Below are 21,082 nucleotides of genomic sequence, written 5' to 3'. Positions count from 1 at the left end.
ACAGGAAAATATATGCATAAACAAACATTCTTCAGAAAAAAATATTATAGTGCCGTTTTCTGATTAGTCCCCAAATGCTGAAAAAAAAAATACAAACTGTAAAATCAACTTTTATCTGCCTCGAACGAGCAGCACAAGATGGAGAGCCAAGCGTGGCGGAGGGACTCCTGCAGCACTTAACGGGTAAATTTGGTATTTTTTAAATCAACCTAGACCCTATTTTCCCAAGTTTTGGGTCTAAGTGACAAATGGGGACACCCATTTTGTAAATTGATCCGGTATTACTGCTGTAACAGATGAAGCAAGATTTCAGAACGAGCCTTCTCCTTTGAGTAGGACTCTTTCCAAAAGGTCTGACACTTGAAATGACATGGCGGCCTGTGAGTGGCCACTTTCCCCTCAATACTCAGAAACTGTTGTCCTCATTAGTCAGTCAGGGAAACTATGTAAATACCAAAGTTACAGTTTAACCCTCCTCCAGTAAAACTATTGACCGTGACGCACGAGCCAGGTGGAAGCAGCAGAGCGGGTTGATATGTTAGGGCATTCACCTCCCTTGAGTTTATATAAAGCCTCTGTACACCGTAGACATATTTTTTTTAATCTCAAAACATAATTATATTCTTTCATTTAACAACGATATTCAGACTTGCTGCTAAAAAAGCTTGTAGAAAAAGAGTGATATTTTACCGTTTGTTCCAACTACAGGAAACAGCCAACAGCTTCTTGACCAGAATAATGTTCACTGATTGGGATGTTGTGCTAAACTTGAATCATTTTTTGTAAGCAGACTCCGATTGCAACCCGTTGGTTCAGAGGCCGGAAGACAGCAGCGCTGAGCGGGAAGGAGGGGAGGAATCAGAGCTCAGGCAAAGCTGCGTTAGGCATAGACATCATCATCATGCTCACCATCCTACTGGCAGAAAATGACATGGCAAGCAAATACATTTGATACACGTATGAGCGTTTCTGTGCATGTGTTCGTCTAGGAAAGGGTGGTTTTGAAAGCTCCCCAGGCGTGGAAGCAGCGGCTGAAGCAGTGGGGCTCGTTCCCCTTTCGCACCAGTCGCAGCTTCCTGGGGTGTTCGGTGTCCTTAGAGCGCATGTGCTGGATGTAAACCTAGAGAGGAAAAGGATTCATTAGAAAGACGTGCATATGGATACATAACATAAAACAATGTTTTAGACACAAATGCAAAAAATGCACGTGCACAAACTGCAGTTTGTCACTGACCTGGCAGGCTTTGAGACTAAGTTTGATCTCCACCTGGCTGGTCTGAGTGCCGACCCACATGTACACCTGATGGAAAACAAGGAAGTTAGGAGAAATTAATACAAAACACCTTGACCCAGTAATACATGAAATGATTACATCATACTGATTTCACTGTGGACATTCAGATAAATCTATGATAAAGTATTACCTCTTTGCCGTTGTCCAGCAACATGATATCATCATCGGCCAGGTCGTCCTGACAAAAGTCTGAGCACTTCTCCGACACAGAAAAGTAGCCCTTCTCATTTGAACACCTGAGGGAGGAGCGGTAGAAGAGATAGAAATATATAGTGGGGACAATCCAAGGAAAGGAGAGTGATATGAGAGAGGGGAGATGGATACAGAAAGATGAGAAAAGAAGTTGGTATAAGTACTGCATAATCATTTTTCATTACTACATATTACTTACAGATAATGTTCACCCACCTGAAGAGCCGAGCATGTTTCATATAATCTGCATCTTCATCGTACTGCTTCTGAGAGCCAATCCCCACCCAGAAGAAGTTCTCTGGCTCCTCCCCCTCATTAATGACCTAGGAGACACACTTATTGAAGTTTGACGAAATATGCTTTCATGCAGAATCTATTATTGAGAGACATTTGAAAAAAAAATACAGAAAGACGCATCACAGAAGCAAAAGTATTCCTCTCAACTCTGGGTGAGCATATCGTTTTCTACTCATTTTACAGAGAGGGAAATAGTTAGTGCATTTTAACATTTCTTTTTGGGGAATAAATACTTGAAAGTATTTTTCAAAGTATTTTTAGTAGTAATAAAATAAATGAAGAAAGTATCTACATTTTGTGATTCAGATTTGTTGTTTTTAAAACTTTTCAAATAGTTGACTATTAACAACAAACAATAAAGGGATGAAAGCAGTGAAACTGTCAGTTGATATTAAAGTCCTGAACAGTGTCTTCTTGCATTCTGCACTTTAATATCAACTGACAGTTTCTTTTTGTCTTTGTACGCGGAAATGTAAGTGAGAGAGCAGTTGAAATGTCTCAGTATTTATATTAATATTCAGCTTAAGTTTAAGTGCAGCAAAGAAAGAAGTTGAAATTTCTTTTGAGGTGGAAATGACAGGGGTAGTGCGTTTATACTGGTATTTGTTGAGTATTTCAAGTTACACGGGCGCACACACACACACACACACACACACACACACACACACACACACCTGTTTGCTGTACGTTTCATCAAACATGCAGTTCATGATGTCCTCGGCCAGTTTGGCTTCGTCAGGGTCAGCAGCTCTGCCCACCCAGGTGTAGACAATGCCCTGGTTGTCTGTGCTCTCAAACGGCACCTGCAGAAAACACAAACCGCTCATCAGCGACCTGGCAGACCTTTTGATCTTTATGCAAGTACAAAAGTAGGAAGGAGACACAGAAGACATCTCTGGTGGAACTTGATACAAATTGTTATATTGCCATTATTGTGAGATGAATAAAAATCACAACCTTGAGAATGAAGCAAAACTCTGAGTTGAGATTGCTGGAATCTGTTCCAATCTGGATGGTCCTGAGAGATGAAAGGGGAAAGAAAAAAAACTCAAATTAAAAAAAAAGGGAAAAAAAACCTGTTAAATCAGACTTCTCTTGAGGAAGTTTGGGTGACAGCGCTGGAGTGCGCACATCTAATAAATGGTGAGAATATCACGAGGTCTACCTGCTGCAGAGTGCGCTGCCGTTGGTGCGGACGTGGTAGAGGGAGGGCTGAGCAGAGTCAATCTTCTGTTTCCTCTTCCCTTTGTGGATGATAAACTTCCTCTTGAAATGGGACAGGAACTTGAGGTTCTCCTGCTGTTGGGTCATACGCACCACCTAAAAACAGCAAGAAAGGAACAAAATTGTAAAAAAAAAAACAACAACAAAAAACATTTAATGCTTTAAGTGCAAACATGAATAAATCTATCCACATACCTTCAGTTTTCCAGGGAAAAGACTTTCAAACTTCTTCTGCAGCGAGAAGGTGAAAGTGAGCCAGCCCATGTTGGAGGCCTGCCTGCCCTGCCAGAAATACACAACACACTGGAAGTCCTCCTCGGGCTGTTTGTCCTCTTCCTCATCTGCTGCTGCTGCTCTTCTTCCTTCACCGCCTTCGCCCTCCTTCTTCTCTTTCTCCTCGTCTTCGTACTCCACAGGCACCCAGTATCTACAACAGCAGAATGAGATTAGTGCAAGACAGAGACTCACTTTGACAGTTTCATGCCAGTAGAGCCACATCTCCTCTTTGTGTGAATGTTTTCTTATTAGGGTTGGGCCCTGTATCCCAATACAGGTTTGGTTTAAAAACAAATGATATAAAATAAAAAAACGTTTAATCACTTAATTTCAAATACAAAAAATAAACTGGAGACCATCTTGCGATGGGATCACATTAAAGCCCCGTACACACACACACACACACATATAGTGAAAGCATATAGGTGTTTCCCTGCAAGCCCCGGATTTGCACCGGTTTGATTCTGGACAACATTGCACATCCCTACCTGCAGAGGAAGACGTAGCAGTCCTGGGTGTGGAAGTGCCCAAACTCCTCCTCGGGCAGGCGAGCAAACTTCTTTCCCTCCAACACAAATCCTTCCATGCCATCGAGATCCTCATTCCATTCCTCCATCAGTGGTTCAGCCTAGACAGAAAAGATGAATATGTAAGAAGTGGAGGTTTGCTTAATTCACATATCAATAGTCAGTATAAATGTAAATAATAACCATGTGTGTGTTATTACCTCAGTAAGGGGCATGGCTGGCTGCCTGGGAAGGAAGAGGGCTGTGAGGTCAGCTTTCATCTGGTCTTTCTTCTCTGTGTCCTTCTTCACCTGAGAGAGATACACACTTACTGTGCTGACCACACACAAGCAGCTCAATCTGGAGGCCACACACACCTTTCTGGTTCTGGGTCAGTGTATATTTTGACTGGTAGCATCAACATTTAGATATATTTATTAAAAACATACACACACGTATCACTGACCTTGCCCTGTAGGTTATCATTATTATGTACAGATTCAGCTGCTCTGGTGTAGTCCACCTTCAACACATCATCCCAGTTCTTAAACTTGGATTTAAACACCTGAGGAAGAGGAAGAAGCGCAACCAACATTAAATAATACCATGTGCAGAATATAAGGTCAACTAAATAAAAACATTTAATCGATGTGTCTAACATTGTACTGGATTTCATATGCAGGCAGTCCTAATAGACAAACTAGTGCCCTCAACAATTACACTGAAACCACTCAAGACACTTTACAAACAAGCACTTAAAACATTAGCAAAGCACTTCCATCACTGCCCAGATTATACATTTGGATGACCCAATTAAAAACTTGTGCTTAGAATACAAAGTCATACCTCCCCAGACACTTGTAGTCTATGTCTACAATTGTCACTAGCGGGTCTATGTGAGGAGATTGCACAATTCTGTTGCGAAAAAGTGCCGTTATGCCAGTCAGCCAGATTCATAGGAGTGGAATATGAATCCAATTTACAACATACAGCTAAACACTTATAGATCTGTTCGTAACAAATTAAAACAATTAATCATTAATACATACGCAGCACTAAACTCTCTTTTTGCTGCTGCTACCTATACGTTCGATATATATACACTTTATAGTGGTGCGGTATTACCTGGCACTCAGTGCCCTCCAGGTTGCGGGTGACGCAGGCATGTTTGGGCCGATGCAGCATGGAGCAGATCTCCTGACCCAGTTTTAAGGCAGCGGCTCGGACGAGACGTGGAGACTTCCTCCCGATCCAGATGAACACATCAGACCAGCAGTCCAGGATGTACACAGACTTTGTGTCCAGCAGAGATTGCACCTGAGGAGAGGGATGGAAATATGGTGCAAGACGTAAAGAAAGTGAAGGAGGAAAAAATACATTGTAAACATTTTGTGGCGTTATTTTCGTCGTATGCCTTCTAGTGAATATGCGGCAGATGAACATACCAGTCTCATCTCTGGCAAAGTGTCCAGTTTTATCTTGTGGTCTTTGTGCTCGACTGACAGCTTGTAGTTAATCTGTGGCAGCTCCAGGTAGCCCAGACCCAAGCCCACCTACAGGGCAACGATAAAGAAAACATCAGATGATTGTGTTCAGAATTCCCTCTCTTCCAGTTCCACAATTAGTTCAATTCACTTGCAAATAAGAAAAAAGGAAAACAAAATATAAGCCTACAACTTGTGAGTCCATGTTTTCACAGTCAGTCAGGGTTAGTTTACAGCTGTTGTAGCTTGAAACTCAAAAAGGGACATACGATCTTGGTCTGAAGAACTCAGGAATACATTTTTTGGAGGTTTCAGCAAAGGAGCAAAACTGTTGCGTATAACGCAGATTAAAAATAAGAGAAGTAAAGGTTTACGAGGTGGTGTGTGTGTGTGTGTGTGTTCAATCACTACACCGGTTTGACTCGATGTTTCATAAAGCACTTTGGGTATTTGGCCTATCCCACATACTGCACATCATGAGCCAGCAACACAAACACAGTTACACGTGACTTCAACCTGTGATAAAGCAGAAAGCTCAACAGTGAATCCTAAACTCCGCCTACAACACTGGCCAATTTGCCTTACACCTACACTACCGTAATACTGCATATATATACTTCTACTGTAGACCACATCAACAGGATACAGTTAGTATGGGTACTAAAAAGACTTACCTTGTATAGTTTAGGTCTAACGGGAGAAAAGTCATCTGGAACGTGTTTCTTGATCTCCTCTGGTTGTCCTCCCAGTGTCTCCCAGAACCCCGGAGGCTCCTGGTTCTGCATGAGTGTTGAGATCTCTGCCTTCCCCTTACGCTCATTCTTATTGATCTTTTCTGCAAATAACCTGAAGGATGAACACAATGCGCACACACACTTTGCATCACTACAGGTGAATTTCTTTTCATGTTAAATTGTGACTGTAACATGGAAACAGACTTGAGATTTTCATTACAAGTGGCAATAAGTTTGTGTTCCTTATTGATTTGAGTCCTACCTCGCCTTTGTGGTGCTGCTGAGTGTAGCGTTGGCTCCTCTCCAGATAAAGATGTCGGGGCCCGTGTCCAACAGGAAGACATACCTGGCAAAAAAGAAAAAAGACAGGATGTCATGGACACAATAAAGCAGCAGGAAAATAAACTAGTTATCTGCAGGTCTACAGTAAATGTGGTGATTATGTCAAACAGAGAGAGGAGAGATGCAAAGTATTAGAAAGCAGGGAGTTTGTGGCAAACTATACAAATGTACATCATGTGGTGTAGAAGACACAAAAGGGTGTGCGGGAGTTACCGTGGGTCGAGGGAGGCGGCCTTCACAGGTACAGACTCCAGTCTGATGTTCCTCTTTCCATACACTCTGTACAACCTGATAAACGCACAAAATGATTAAAACCTGAATTAAAACATATTTCCAGACAAAGAGAATTCTTATTTGAACCAATTACAGCTGAATGTGAAAGATATAATTCAGACTCCCAATAAACTGATTTGATTTTGATCAGCTTTTCTCAACAAAGTTGCAAACGTGTTTTTGACAAGATTACAATAAATGAAAGCAAAGATAAATTATATTATACATATGACACAACTTAAAAAAAAGAAAACTAATAAAAATGATGCAAGATGATTTAAAAAAAAAAAAAAAGTATTTAGCTTACCTGACAGAATAGTGGTTGTCCTCCACAGTGTAGAATCCGCTGGCTGTTCCTCCCTCGATGTAGGAGATCTCATTGTTAAACACCTGCACATGAGCCAAGAATACATTTACAACTGCACATAGTGGTTGGTTATTCATACTGATGTAGAGATAGTTACTGTACTGTATCCAATAAAAGTAATATTTAATGTTCAACTGTGAAGCACAGTGCAATCACCTTAAGCTAAGCTTTGATTGATCAGAAGTTTCTTGCTACTAAGTTAGTTATTTATGTACATCTCTGCATGCACCCTGATATATTAGAATATTTATACATACAGCACTGAACTCCTCGCTCTCGTCGCCCATCTCTTCCCGTATAGTCCTGCACTCCGCTCCAAGGAAATTTCGGAGGTTGACGGCATGGATGGCAGAGCCGGCCTTCTTGTCGAGCGTGGCTTCCTGCCCGATCCAGTAGTAGATATGCCAGTTCAATGCGCAGTTGTCATCCAGGAAAGTCTACAATTGCAAAAGAAAGATGTATTGGGACACACAGTCCAGGAAAACTTACAGATGTTCTTGTTGTTGATTATTCCAATTTGTACAATCTACTGACAAGTATCTCGTGTAAATTATGGCAGATATGATGTGTTACCTTGAGGATGATGTAGCAATCAGCCTCATAGAACTTGCCATGGAAAGTTTCATCTACTAGCATCGGAACAAAGTTCTCTATCTGCCACACTGATACACCTGGAACCTGTATAACGAGGAAATGGAGGAGACACTGAAAAATCGAATTTGGCACAGTGGTTGGTTATAGCGTAGAAATGAGAGAGCGCACACACAGAGACAGAGAGAGAGAGAGAGAGAGAGAGAGATACAAAGAGAGACAAATTACCTGCCCCACATCCTCCAAATAGAACTCAGAGTAGTCCAGATGAGGTTTCTCTAGACTCTTGTCCCAGCGCCGGACCTTTAATTCAGCAGATTTCAAATCCCCGTCCTCCTGCAAAATTAGTGGATTTCTTAGTACGGTAAATAAAATCCTATTGTGTTTATTATTCTTCATGTGGGCTGCGTTGACATCCTTCTTTATCTTTTCTCTTACCTCCATGTTCTTCTTATCTTGTGCAACATCACTCATGCCCTTCAGCACCTGCTTTGCCTGATCGTCCTGAGAACAGTCCTTCCTCCTCCTTAGCCTCATCTTCCTCGCCAGAGGATCTCGGGGGCTGGCTCCTAGACACATGTGCACACAGATAGAGATTTAAGCCTTTAGAAAATACTCAAGTTTTACTTTGCACTGATACTGTATGGATTCATTTACATACTCTACCTACTGTATGTTAGATTATATATATATAAAAAATTATAATGCACGTACCTCCTCCAGCAGCAGCAACAGTAGCAGGTGAGGCCCCGGCCAACCGGAGCTGGTTTGGCAGGGAGAAGTCAATGTTGTACCACTCTGCTGCTCTGTCGACTGGCTTAGGAGGCATCACCAGGTTAGGGTTCTCACGTACATCTAGAATCTACAGAGAGATAGATGAATAGATCAATAGTTGTGTTAATCTTTTCTGTAAACATTACAAATTAAGTAATATATGTATTAGATGACAACATTGCGACGTGACAGAGTACTACATGTTATTGCTATATCACTTCAGGTCCTGTCTATCATTTTTTTTTATATATATATATATATATATATATATATATATATATATATATATATATATATATATATATATATATATATATATAATAATATCCTTAAGAAACTTGAAATGTACTGTATTTTTTTGATTTGTTATTTCATCTAATTTACAACATCACTAAACAGTATTTATTTAAAAAAACTATTGTATGTCACATAATATTACATCTACTTTACCCAATTTTATTCTGTTTCTTTCTTACATATATTGTGACATAATTGTTTTAGTCTAAAGTATGAAAACATATCCAATGTTTTCCTTCTAGTAATGAGGGAGCTTACAGCCACGTTACTTCTCTTTTTGTAATCAAGTAAAGTAATCAAACCTGCATTAATCCAACATTTAACCAACATAAATGCTGTTCAAGTACAGTATTATTTGATTACTTTACAAGTGGCTTTAGTATCGTACCTCTAAATCAGTCAAGAAGTGAATGGCCTCAGGCAGTGTTACTAGGCGGTTTTTATTCAGCACCAGCTTCTTCAGCTTGCCACACCTGGAAAACAACACAAAACCACATATTCACACAACCGCATATTCTTGTGTGGTGACAAAATGTGTCTTGTACAGATTACAAATATATTTTTACTGAGCAATGCCGAATGAAAATCGCATTATTTCTACTGGTGATGGTGATTCATCAATTACAGCACCCTCAATAATTGTGTTAAACTCACCTGCAGAGGCCCTCTGGGATGAGTTCCAGGTTGTTGTTAGCGGCCATGAACTCGGTGAGGCTGGACAGTTTGCCCACGCCAGGCGGGACCCCATCAAAGTCCAGTTTATTAGAGTTTACATACAGCTTCTTCAGTTTGGCCAGTTTACAGATTGCAGACTGGATGAAGAAGCACAAGCACACTTAAACCATCAAAACATTTTATACAAATTATAAAAAGAAAATGCATATAAATAACTATTATTCAAGCAAAATTATAGATTTGTCTTTAAAGGGTCGGTTCACCCACATTCACATATTTCTCTGTATTCAGCCATATAGATAATTTACCCGGATTTTGAGATATTCATCTCTCATATTTCTGCCACCACCCAAACAAAATAAAATGTAATTTGTGGTTTAATATTGAAACAACTCTATCTAGACAGCTTTCTAAACACTGGTAGTAAAAACAGCATAGCTTCTAGAGAAAGATGCATAACTATTATTGTCCTTACGGGCAGTGAGGTGAGCTGGTTGCGGCTCAGGTTAAGCGTCTCCAGCTGAGTCCACTGGTCAATGCAGAGGGACAGTTCTGAGATCTGATTAGTGCTCAGGTTGAGTCTCTTCAAACTGCTCAGTGTATAGAGGCACTCTGGCAACCGAGTCAGCTCGTTACATGACAGGTCAACATCTGGGAGAGACAGGAGGGACAGAGGGAGCACGTGTTCGTAAAACGTATGAGTATGATGATATACACAAAGCGATACATTTGTGAAGAATTGCATTGCTCAGTCAATGTAGGAAGGAAAATATTCCCTGAATAAGTGGAAGAAACAAGAGAGAGAGTGTGAGTGTGTGTGTGTGTTACCTGCTAAATGTGTCAGACCCTCCAGGCTGGTCGGCATGTTGCTCTGGGTCCTCTGGGTGTTCCTCAGGTGAAGAGTCTGTAATGCCACCATGGCTGGCAGTTGGCTGTTCAGACAGAGATAATAATAATAATAATAATAATAATAATAATAATAATAATAATAATAATATTATAAGGAGAGCAGCATTTAATTAATGCATATTTCTGTTTTCTAAATAAATGTACCACAAAGCATTTGGCCTAACATGAGGCCTATGAATTTAGTGACAGAGGAAACGCAAAATAAACAAAATCCTTTTCTCTTACCGCAACTGGGCGTGCATCAAGGGGTTGTTGTTCAGTGTGAGTGTCTGCAGGTGAACCAGGCGTCTCATCTGCGGTGGCAGGCTGTCCAGCTTGTTGTCACTGAGGTCCAGATACAGCAGGTCTGTCAGGTTGATAAACAGCTGGTTGGGGATGGCGTCAATGCCGTTGTGGCTTAGATTCAGCACCAGCATATTCCTGCTGTTCTCCAGGTCCCTGGGGATCTCCGACAGCTGATTGAAACTCAGGTCCTGGAGGAAATGCATTGTTTTTGTAATCAATTGAAAAAGAGGGAAGGTAATAGGTGTAAAGATATGCCAGCGGACTCAGAAAACAAGGAAACGAAGAACGTTGTTGAAAAAAATTCAAGAGTGAGAAATGATTATGTACCAGCACAGAGAGGTCATCTAGCTGAAAGATGTCATCAGGGACACCAGAGTTTTTCAGGTTGTTGGCTCTGGCTACCACCGCCTGCACACATAGGTAAACACAGTTAGGGCTCTATCATAACTACACATTTGTACAAGTAGAAACATAGTCAAAGCATTAGATTAGCAGTGCTTATTCGTATTGATAGAAGAAATTGGCATGTGCTTAATGTGTATTTTCTTATGTATGTGTGGGCGTCAGTTACCCGAAGGTTTGGTAAGCTGGACAGTTCTCCATGCAAAGTGGTCAGGCTGTTGTGACTCACTGAAAGATGCTCCTAAAAAAAGAAAAAAACAGAGGTTTTGTTTACAGTCATGCACGACACAATGCCATTTACTTATTGCACTAATTCCCATTTGTCTTCAAATAAAATGATTTAGCTGCAAACAGGATAATATCAAGGCAGATAAACAAAACTCAGACACTGCGACTCCTAGCCACGATAACAGACTAATCTTATTTACCTTCACCTGGTAAGATCAAGAATGTTAGCATGGATCAGCTTTTAAACGTGGCCTGCTGATTGCAGTTTTGAATGTTTAGATAACATAATCTTATCAAAGATAATAGGGATTATAATATGGCTGTGTGTGTTCTTAATCAGGTGAGGTTTTGCTGGTGCACCAATCTGCTGATGAGATGTCCTTTGTTACCCAAACATCAAGTAAAAAAAAGTATGTTATCAACAATGCAGTAATAAATGGCCCATCAAATTAGATGAATATAGGTTGAGACAAAAAAACAACAACACTGCAATTACAATACACTTTGATAAATAACATGCATAACACTGTTACTATGACTGGCAACAAAGAAAACAAAACTACTACCATTGTGGTAGTGGTAAAAACAAAATAATATATAAAAAAAAAAGGGAATTGAACGGTGTCCATTCATTATAATGAACACTGATTCTAGAAAAGAAGCACCAATGATATGAGTCAAGGCCTTTATATTTAAAGATGTGAGGAAAAGCCAATACGAACAGCAAACAGTCCTAAATGTCTCACCAGCTTCTGCAGAGAGGCCAGCTCCTCTGGAAGGTAGCACAGCCCTGTCCTGTTCAGTTTCAGCCATCGCAGACTGCTCATACACTTGACATGCTCTGGAAAGTAGCCACCCTGTAAAGCCAGACAGGGGAGAGAGGTAGGAGACAGACATGAAGAGGAGAGAGAATGACCGCTGACATCAGTGATACTGATATTGACTTTATTTATGGATGACATATCTTTGTAATGTCCAGTTGTGATGGAGTTGGTGAAGAGAGTTGAACATAATTCCTAAGGCATTACCCAAATGTATCAAACGCTGCATATCAACCTTGTGAATACAGACGAATGAGAACAGTAAATGGAACACATGTGTCTCGATACTAAAGTAGAAGTTGACATCACCCTTATTATGTTAATTGTCATTATGGGAGGGTGTGACAGTACAAACTGTTTTCAAAAAAAAAATACATGAATAAGTGCAGCAGATATTTACCAACTGTGACGTTCAGTATATTATTTTTTACAGTCAGGATAAGAAAGCTGAAATGTTCCAGTCGATATGATCTTGGGCACAACTTGTCCGAGGAAATGATGTCATTCAACACTACCTAAAATTAGAACATGAGCCATTCACTAACACACGTTATTTCCACAGCTTTACCAACGTTACTGGCATACGAACATGGAAGGTAACGTTAAGCAACATTACGCAAATGTTTCAAATACATGCCAGAAGAGCTCAGCAGTCACTAGTGCTGCTTTTCCAGTCTGCCAAACTGAGCTCGCGAAGTGTGTCAACAACTACAAGTGTGACGACATTGAGTCAACAAACCCTAAAACGTCCCTGTTTGGGGCCTTATTATTGTCTACTTTAAACGCTGAATAAAGATGACATGTTCTGACACGGAGGTTGTGCTTCTTGTTAATCCAGACAGCTAGAGTTAGCCAACAGTGGAGCTAAATTAGCTAGCTATCTATCTATCGTGACGTTGGAAACAAGACGTTTTCTCAAACTACCCAGAAGTATCTAACCGCGTACAAAGTAAAGAAGTAGCGCGGTGTAATATTAAGTTAACATACACACTTCCCGAAACAGAAATATGTAAACCACAGGACGCTTATGGCCGACACCAGACTGCTATTTTGTCCATGTCAAAATCGGACAACTGGCTGACGCCCAATGCTAGTAACGTTAAGCTAAGCTAGTGTTTTAGCGTTAGCCGTTTGTTGTGAGCTAACGTGAGCTAGCTAGCTAAACGTGTCAGTTGCTCAACACCGATGGCTTTAGAAATCAACGAATATTGCTTAAGATCCTTACTTTGAAGTCGTTTCCACTGAGGTCTACCCCCCGAATGAAGGGAAGAACTCCGGTGGAAGCCATTTCTGGTTTATCAGCTGCTCAGCCCTCTACTGTCTATTTTGGTCCTGGGGCAGTGAGGCGTTGTGTTGAACTACTCTTCTTCTTTTGTTTTTTAGCGGCGGTTTACAGCCACAGTTTTGGGTGCATCATCGCCCCCTCTGCTTCTGGATGTGTACCGCAGAATAAAATAATGTGTGTTTAGCGACATCCAGTGGTCACCGGGGATTACAACATGTCCAGGGTCGTGTGGGCGTCCCGATGTCTATGTGGACTTGCTCGTTGTTCAATACGCCATAATATTTTAAAGCAGTCTTTGCTTGAAATAAATACGTGTGTATAATATGGCCTTTAGTCAACGAAAACGTCTTCATTGTATTCGTATTCTTATTTTTCTACTGGACTGAAATTGTGGGGAACTAAATCGAAATTAAAGTCTCAGGGCTTGGGATACTGAGATGCTAGTTTCCTCTTGGCAAGCTTTTTAATCGTGGCACAATCGCTGATAGCTACAATTAAAATATCAAGTAATTGAGGGAGCGAGGGTAAAACCGGAAACGATACCATTTGGTTTCAAAATAAAACAACTTCCGCTCAAGCTTACGACGTGTTTTCGAGGACGCTACTTTATAAAGCTTTTATTTTGAACGTAGTGGAACCGGAAAAGGTCCACGTATTCTGAAACGTGATGACGTAATTCGGAGAACATCACAGTCAGCTGTGCCGTTCAATATCCGTCGCTTGGCAAGCGAAGATAAAAAAAGAAGCTATTTTGGGTTTACATTATGGACAATAATGCAACGCAATACAATGTACAACTATATATTTATGATCTATCGAGAGGGATGGCTCGCAGCCTCAGCCCCATCATGTTAGGTGAGTATACAGATAAAAAAAGCCGATGCATCCGGGCCTTGGGGAGTAATAAGTGATAATAACACATACTGGGTAGAATATGCTTTCTGTGGCTTGCATAGATTATGTCGCTTTCATGCAGTTGTTGCCGTGCAGTCTGCCGATCTTTGGTTAACTCACCAAGGTCTAGTTATTTTTAATACATTTATTTTGAAAATATACTGTAAAACGTGAGTGATTAATGTACATCCTATCTAAGGAATGGTTCGATAAAGGGTGTTGATGAGACACTATACACTTGTAATCTACAGCTCCACGGAGCTGCTTGCAGAGAAGATCATCTACCTCACTACTTTGTCCCTTTTTGTTACAGGAAAGCAACTGGATGGTATATGGTACGGATTTTCTTTCTGTTACTTTGACAACTGGCTTGGGATCTAAAAGACTGACCTCCTAAATCATGAAATAATTTGCTTCTCATGAAATGTGTGGAACCATCAGGTGTAGACCAGTAAGCCAATTATGATCCCAGAGCAGATAGGCATTACAATCCCAGAACAATCCTGATAAAACAGCTAACAGTGTGTCTCATGTTGATATTAAGTGATGCTTTCATTGGTTTTGGTTTGCATTTAGCATATGTAGGAAATCATAAAGGGAAGTAGATCCAAAATAACTAATCCCACATTAATCAAGCATGGGTATATTTGAGGCATTATTACTGTGTAACAAGTGAGTTATTAGGTTGTCCCCCTGGTTTGTGGCTTGTTATTTGGTAAAAAAGCACTGACTTACAATTTATAAATAAATGCAGGTAATGTTATTCTGTGTTCATTTTATGATTTTCTACCAGGCACACAGCCATAGTGGCATACGGTGATGAGTTCTTCTTCGGAGGGGAGGGGATCTCCAGCTGTTCGCCGGTAAGTCTGTAACAAGGGGACTGACTCCATTTACACGTTTCGTTTAACAAGCTCATGAAGGGAACGCTTGCAAACCAAGAGTTACAGTCGCAGGCTGATTCTCGACTGCCTTGAATGGGTGAGGACCAATGAGTGTTAATATGAGTGTTATTTTGGACTGCGCTAAAACGCCCACTGTTTTATGATTGTATCTAAAGCCATCTCCCTATCATTGTATAGGTATAGGCTGTGTACAGTACAGTACACTGTTGAAGAATACACGTATATCTACGTCTCCATGTTTTATGGGGTCAAACCAACCAAACATGTCATTTTGATTTGGAAGTTTTTATTATTGGTTGAATCGACAAGGGAAAAATAAAATACTTTAAAGTTTTTAAATGTGAGTTGAAGGGAGGATGCTTGGCATTGGTGCTGCTAAAACTAAACCTCTAAAAATCCATCCTGATCTGTGTAATCATAAACACTGTATTAAAATGTTTTTGTTTTAATGTAGGCTACAATACATAAAATCATGTTTCTAGTTATTGCTTTGAGATGTTGCCGATAACTAAGACCGGTAGTCATGATATCACCTACTTAGTAATTCACATGCTCTACAACATTATTTTGTGATACCATTTTCAATCTGCATGAATTACTTCCACTTCGGTCTTTGTATTTCTTTTTTTAAATTCTTTAAATAGTTACTCTATTGTTGTTGTTGTTGGCTGCACAGACAATACTTGTTTGCAGGATAAATGCATGGTTGGTTTTGGTCTTTTCAAGAAAAATATAGAACATAAAAAGTAAAAAAAATATAAATGGATAAAATTAAAAAGTATGAATTATTGCAAGCCTTATATCTACCCTTGATTTAATCAATCTTTTAGCAGTTATCCATGCAAATCAGATAAACACCTCCAACACAATGGGCATAGAGTATATATTCTTTTAACTATTGGACCACTATTCAACAGCTCTCATTAAATGTGTGAACGTTTTCCATCTCCCTGCTGTGTGTTGGTCAGGGTGGGACGATGCTGGGCCCTCCAGACACAGTGGTAGAGCTGGGTGAGACAGAAGTATCTGAGGAGATCTTCATGGATTACCTCTCTTCCCTGGGAGAAAGCACATACAGGTCGAGTAGCTGTTATCCACCTGAAAAATTCCCAATAATAATTGGGACTCCCAATAAGTTCTCAAACTTAGTTTTTCCTAATGTGTGGCTAAATTCAAGAGTACTTGCTTGTTTACTGGCTAATACTTTACTGGCTAATACTTGTTTAATGACTAAGTCCTTACTTGTTACTGGCTAATCACAATGCATGAAAGCTGTTACCTGATGCATTAACTCTCTTCCATTCTCTCCTTGTTCAGAGGTGACAGGTATCGCCTGTTTGAGCACAACTGCAACACCTTCACCAATGAGGTGGCCCAGTTCATGACGGGCAGGTCCATCCCATCATACATCACCGACCTTCCATCGGAAGTCCTCGCCACGTGAGTGTGAAACTCACAGTCGGTCAGCTGCCCAGGACTTCAATCAAATCTGTCGCCTTTGCCTGTTTAAACATTTGTAATGCTACTTAAAAGGAACGGCTAAAGTGTTAATTATATACTTTTCTAGGTGCATGATAACGTATTGATTATATGAGAATGATCTATTCTGGGTTTCTGTGTCAATCCGCACAGACACAGTCTGCATGTGTAATCTTGAATGAAGTTGCACACATTTTAAACTTGTTCACAGTGCAAAATACATATCATACTTTGTTGACCCAACTGGAAACAATAGTGGAAACAGTCTGTTCACATGCACATACAGTACATATGAGTTGGGTTTACATAAGAGTGCAATTATTATGTTGTTTTGAAAATTCTTCCTTTCATCTCCAGACCGTTTGGCCAGATACTGCGGCCCATTCTGGACTCCATCCACATCGCCCCTCCAGGAGGTAACGTCATCAACGGCGGAAGAAACATGTAATCTGTGGGAGCAGCAGATTTGCCGCGGTGCTCACCAGGTCACTTTTATTGTAGTCAGACAGTCAAACTAATCGTCTTTCTTTCTTCTTTCTTTCTGTATACAAGCTACACACTAGCATTGAACCTAAAGGCCATTTTGTAAGCTATAACTGATAACTGACCAGAAAATCCTTAAAAATCATCATCTACATATAATTTTCTCCTTAAAACCGATCAATACACTGCAAAGTACTTAGAAAACACACACATGTTTGGGTTTAGCAGCATAGCCGTGAATCAACATAGTTTTTCCAACACTAAAAGCTGATTTTGATCATCAATGTTGCCTTCTTACAAATACATCTATGGAAAGTCCAATTTCCAATTAAATTTTTCAGAAGTGAAATGTAACTACATTTAGTTATTTTGTGGCACTCCAGCGAGATTTACAATTTAGGGCTGCCAGGATATCAGATTTTCACCCCATGATTATTGGGGCCAAAATAATTCACAGTAACGGTATTATCCCGTTATCTACAGAACATTTGAAAAAGTAAAATAATAATGATAATGCTAGTGGTCAAATTCAACTTGAACTTTGTTTATTGTGTGTTTTGTTTTGCAAATTATTTATACTCAAATAAGGATAATTAACTGTATATACAGGATTTTAGAGGATTTTAGAGGTGCTGGATTATTATTAACACAATATCATATTTGTATTATTAACATAACATCAATATTTCCACAGTTATTATTGCGGTTATCTTCAATATCGGTATTGCAACGCTAATTTAGTTTTTGCAAGAATTTATACTTTTACTTCTCAACATAGGCCTATTGCACTTTTTACTCCACTGCTGTATCTGATGGCTGTAATTTAACCACCTACAACATTAAAATACCTCTTGCACATTAGTGCATTCAGCTTATTTAGTGCTTTAGCTTTTGTACTTGGGCACAATGTACAAATCCATTTTGGTGTTGCAATGTGTATCTAATTTAGATTTTATTTATTCAGTGTAGTTAAGAAGGAATTCAGTTTTTTTAATGTTATTACCAATATATTAAGTTTCCACATTTCTGTAGTAAAAATCATCTGCTGTTGACTACAATGGAATTAATCTGTGTGCACTTTTAGATATATAGATACGTTTAATATATTCAAATTCTATGGATGCCGGTTGATGGAAAATAAGAGTAAGATGTTTAGCAAATCTTTTACTGTCCATCAAATTTTTATTTTGCACTAATGCGTTTTTTTGTTATTTGCTAGCCTGTAGTTAAATTCCCATCAGTTAACCTTTTATACCTATGACATTTGTCTTAACTGTTTCTGTTGAATTCAACTCTACCTGACATTATCATTTCAACGGTCACATGATTTGTGATATGACATAGAGCAGGTGATTGAGGCCTAATTTACACTGAGGTTATAAGATATGAGGTGATATCAAAACATGTGTGTATGTCTCTATAGCAGTACTGGGATCAGTTCATTGTAAATTCAGTTATTCCTATGTATATGAAAGTAAACCCTGGTTGACATTGTTAATGGCTGACTACAAAAGTCTATTTTTCACAGACAATCCTAGTTTAAAGGTTTTAAAACAGTTTTCTGTGTCAGAAAAAACAAGAATGTAATTACATCTTCTCTCTGATATAAGAACGTGAACTGCACCACATCCCTGTTATATGACATATGGCTTGCCTCTAACCTGTGTTTTTTATGTAGATGTGACCATAATCAGGGCAAGGTCCTGTACTTTAATCGTAATAACAACCTGCTCGAGTCCTTTAACAGCCACCAGAGTGTGTTGGGTATACAATACACCTCTGTGCCTTCATTTCCCTGCTTGGCTAGTCACCCTGTTTGGAGTTGGCATGGTTATCATATAGCACATGTGTTAACGTCATGTGCAGTCCGCATCCAAATCTACCAGTTAGTTCATTGTATGAAGGTCCAAATTATACACAGGTGAGGTGAAATGGGTAAGAAGTAGTAAGGAACCCTCAACTAAACTCTGTAGGAAACTGTAGTTAATATAAGCAGTTGAAAGTATTCCAGATTAAACATCTGGATCCAGTAACACTCACAGCCTATAATCTCATTGCATTGTACACTGCACTTTGCCATCAGAAAGAACACATACTCTGTCTAGTTTCAAGACAATGCATAGATGACATGTTTTCAGGTTTATCTGATTATGACAGTGTTATTACACAAATGAACCATAATGAACCTCAAGCCGAAACTGAACGGAGGATCAAAGAAGCATAGGAAAAACAAGAAATCTAAAAGAAGGACTAAACCAGCATTACCTTTCATTGTGTTCTCCTGCAATAAATACACCTCACATACCTTCCAAGCAGTCACCATCACATGTATCTCGTGCACCTTCGCATAAATTCTGGATGTGAAATTTATTTAAAACTTCATTTTCAAACCCAATATTTGTAAGTATTTGGCTAATTTAGGTTGATTTCCCTGTAAGAGGTTACAAGGCTGCAGGTGAATCTGGGTTCTGTTATGTTTGCCTTCTGCTAACCAACTAAGTGACATGCTAAAACCAGACCAGTGAAATGTATTACTGCACAAGCCACCCTGTGTTGCTCTGATAGTATGTGTTGATGCTGGCTGCTACCTGTAATGTGAATTGCAACAGATAGTAATGGATAGTATTATCTATTTAAGTAATATAACTATAGTAGATATGTTTATGCATATTATTTGTATTGTTTGTGTAATTTTTTTTTTTTTTGTAAATCTACCTACATATAAAGCCATTGACAACATTTGACAATATCTGGTGTTATTTTTGACCATTTCTAATAGCAAAGTGTCATTTGCACAAACACACATGTATAGAATTCCATGTTAAGCACCACATAAGTGCACAGTTTAAGAATATGTGTAAAGTCTTGGTGAAGATTTTGATATGTTGCTCCTGAGACCCAGGGAAAAAATAAGTGTTTAATTCTTTTTTTTATAAATTACGTGTTGGGGTGGTAAAAAACACATTACAAAGATTTTTTTTAAGCATTACTTTTTTACAATTTTACAACATGTGCACTGTAGTGTACAACAGGACTTCATTAAGGACAGATCATTAATTAGTAACTCGTCAATGTACTGCTGGAAGTACTGCTGTGGGCGTCTCTATACGGCTTATTTGGGTTACCATAATGTGCAATTCTGTATTCTTCCAACACAAGAGAAAGACAAAGCACACTCAATAATTTTGTACAATTAACATGTCATGAAAATGTTAAAGGGATAGTTCACTTACAACACCTTTGCACTAGATTAATACGTCTATCCTTCTAATTGTGTCAACATTCAACACTGTTACGTCGTTGCACCAGCCATTGTTGGAGTAGAAACAGATTCCTCTCCCCTTTGCTTTGCCGGAGAGCTCCGTGTCGCGGTCCGCCAGCCAGCTGGAATGCGGAGTCCGGTATCTATCCACAGAGCCTGGTCTCAGTGAAGCACAAAACGTAAGTGCACCATATAAAAAAAAGGTATGGTGTTTCTGGGGTTTATGCTTGTAGTATATTCTACAGTATTCCTATCCCTGTAAAAATATACAGTTCTGACTCTTGGAACAGAAAGTAGACCATTCCCAGATGACCTGTGGGGTCAGGATGGTTCATGAGGTAGCAGTAGATCACAAACGTATTTAGGCCCTAACCATTTAGTGTTTTATAAACCAGCAGCAGGATTTTAAAGTCAATTATTTTTTGGACAGGAAGCCAGTGCAAAGACCTCAGAACAGGAGTGATGTGATCCACTTTTCTTGTTTTAGTGCAGCTTTCTGATTGACTTTTTACAGAGGCCTGTGAACACACCGTTACAGTAGTCAAGTCATGGACAAGTTTCTCCAGATCCTGTTGAGACATAATTCCTCTAACCCTTGATATATTCTTCAGGTGATAGTAGGCTGATTTTGTAATTGACTTGATATGGCTGTTCAGGTTGAGGTCTGAATCCATAACTACACCTAGATTTCTGGCTTGGTTTGTGTTTTTTTAACATTAGTGATTGAAGCTGAGCGCTAACTTTCAATCGTTCTTCCTTGGGATCAAAAACAATTACTTCTGTTTTATCTTTATTTAATTGAA

At 39.4% G+C, this 21,082-nt stretch overlaps 2 protein-coding genes across 3 annotated transcripts; one reads left to right on the top strand and one right to left on the bottom strand.

Moving 5' to 3' along the window:
• Positions 1-135: 135 nt before the first annotated feature.
• Positions 136-13,259, bottom strand: flii (FLII actin remodeling protein; the record flags this gene model as incomplete). 2 transcript variants are annotated; one of them, XM_079232978.1, is made up of 31 exons in its annotated part: positions 136-1,120; positions 1,235-1,300; positions 1,425-1,530; positions 1,703-1,809; positions 2,458-2,586; positions 2,741-2,801; positions 2,949-3,103; positions 3,203-3,434; positions 3,772-3,911; positions 4,011-4,100; positions 4,256-4,354; positions 4,915-5,106; positions 5,235-5,342; positions 5,948-6,119; positions 6,270-6,353; positions 6,563-6,637; positions 6,930-7,012; positions 7,247-7,426; positions 7,563-7,667; positions 7,809-7,916; positions 8,019-8,142; positions 8,291-8,442; positions 9,040-9,124; positions 9,306-9,463; positions 9,802-9,977; positions 10,155-10,258; positions 10,461-10,708; positions 10,848-10,928; positions 11,092-11,163; positions 11,897-12,007; positions 13,197-13,259. In XM_079232978.1, 31 exons carry the CDS (start codon positions 13,257-13,259, stop codon positions 986-988), a joined length of 3,801 nt encoding a protein of 1,266 aa, XP_079089104.1. In that variant the 3' UTR covers positions 136-985. The 2 variants fall into 2 exon arrangements, with proteins under 2 accessions (XP_079089104.1, XP_079089103.1); XM_079232977.1 differs by having other exon boundaries at positions 8,019-8,149; positions 8,295-8,442.
• Positions 13,260-14,020: 761 nt separating this feature from the next.
• Positions 14,021-17,113, top strand: desi1a (desumoylating isopeptidase 1a; the record flags this gene model as incomplete). The annotated part of the gene is made up of 6 exons (XM_079233665.1): positions 14,021-14,111; positions 14,464-14,485; positions 14,944-15,013; positions 16,024-16,133; positions 16,373-16,495; positions 16,892-17,113. The coding sequence occupies 6 exons, from the start codon at positions 14,021-14,023 to the stop codon at positions 16,980-16,982; spliced, it is 507 nt and encodes a 168-aa protein (XP_079089791.1). The 3' UTR covers positions 16,983-17,113.
• Positions 17,114-21,082: the final 3,969 nt, after the last annotated feature.

The sequence above is a fragment of the Taurulus bubalis genome, assembly GCF_910589615.1.
Source record: "Taurulus bubalis genome assembly, chromosome: 17".
In the NCBI taxonomy this organism is placed as follows: domain Eukaryota; kingdom Metazoa; phylum Chordata; class Actinopteri; order Perciformes; family Cottidae; genus Taurulus; species Taurulus bubalis.
Note: the sequence above shows the minus strand (reverse complement) of the source record. Positions and strands in the feature narration are given on the sequence as shown.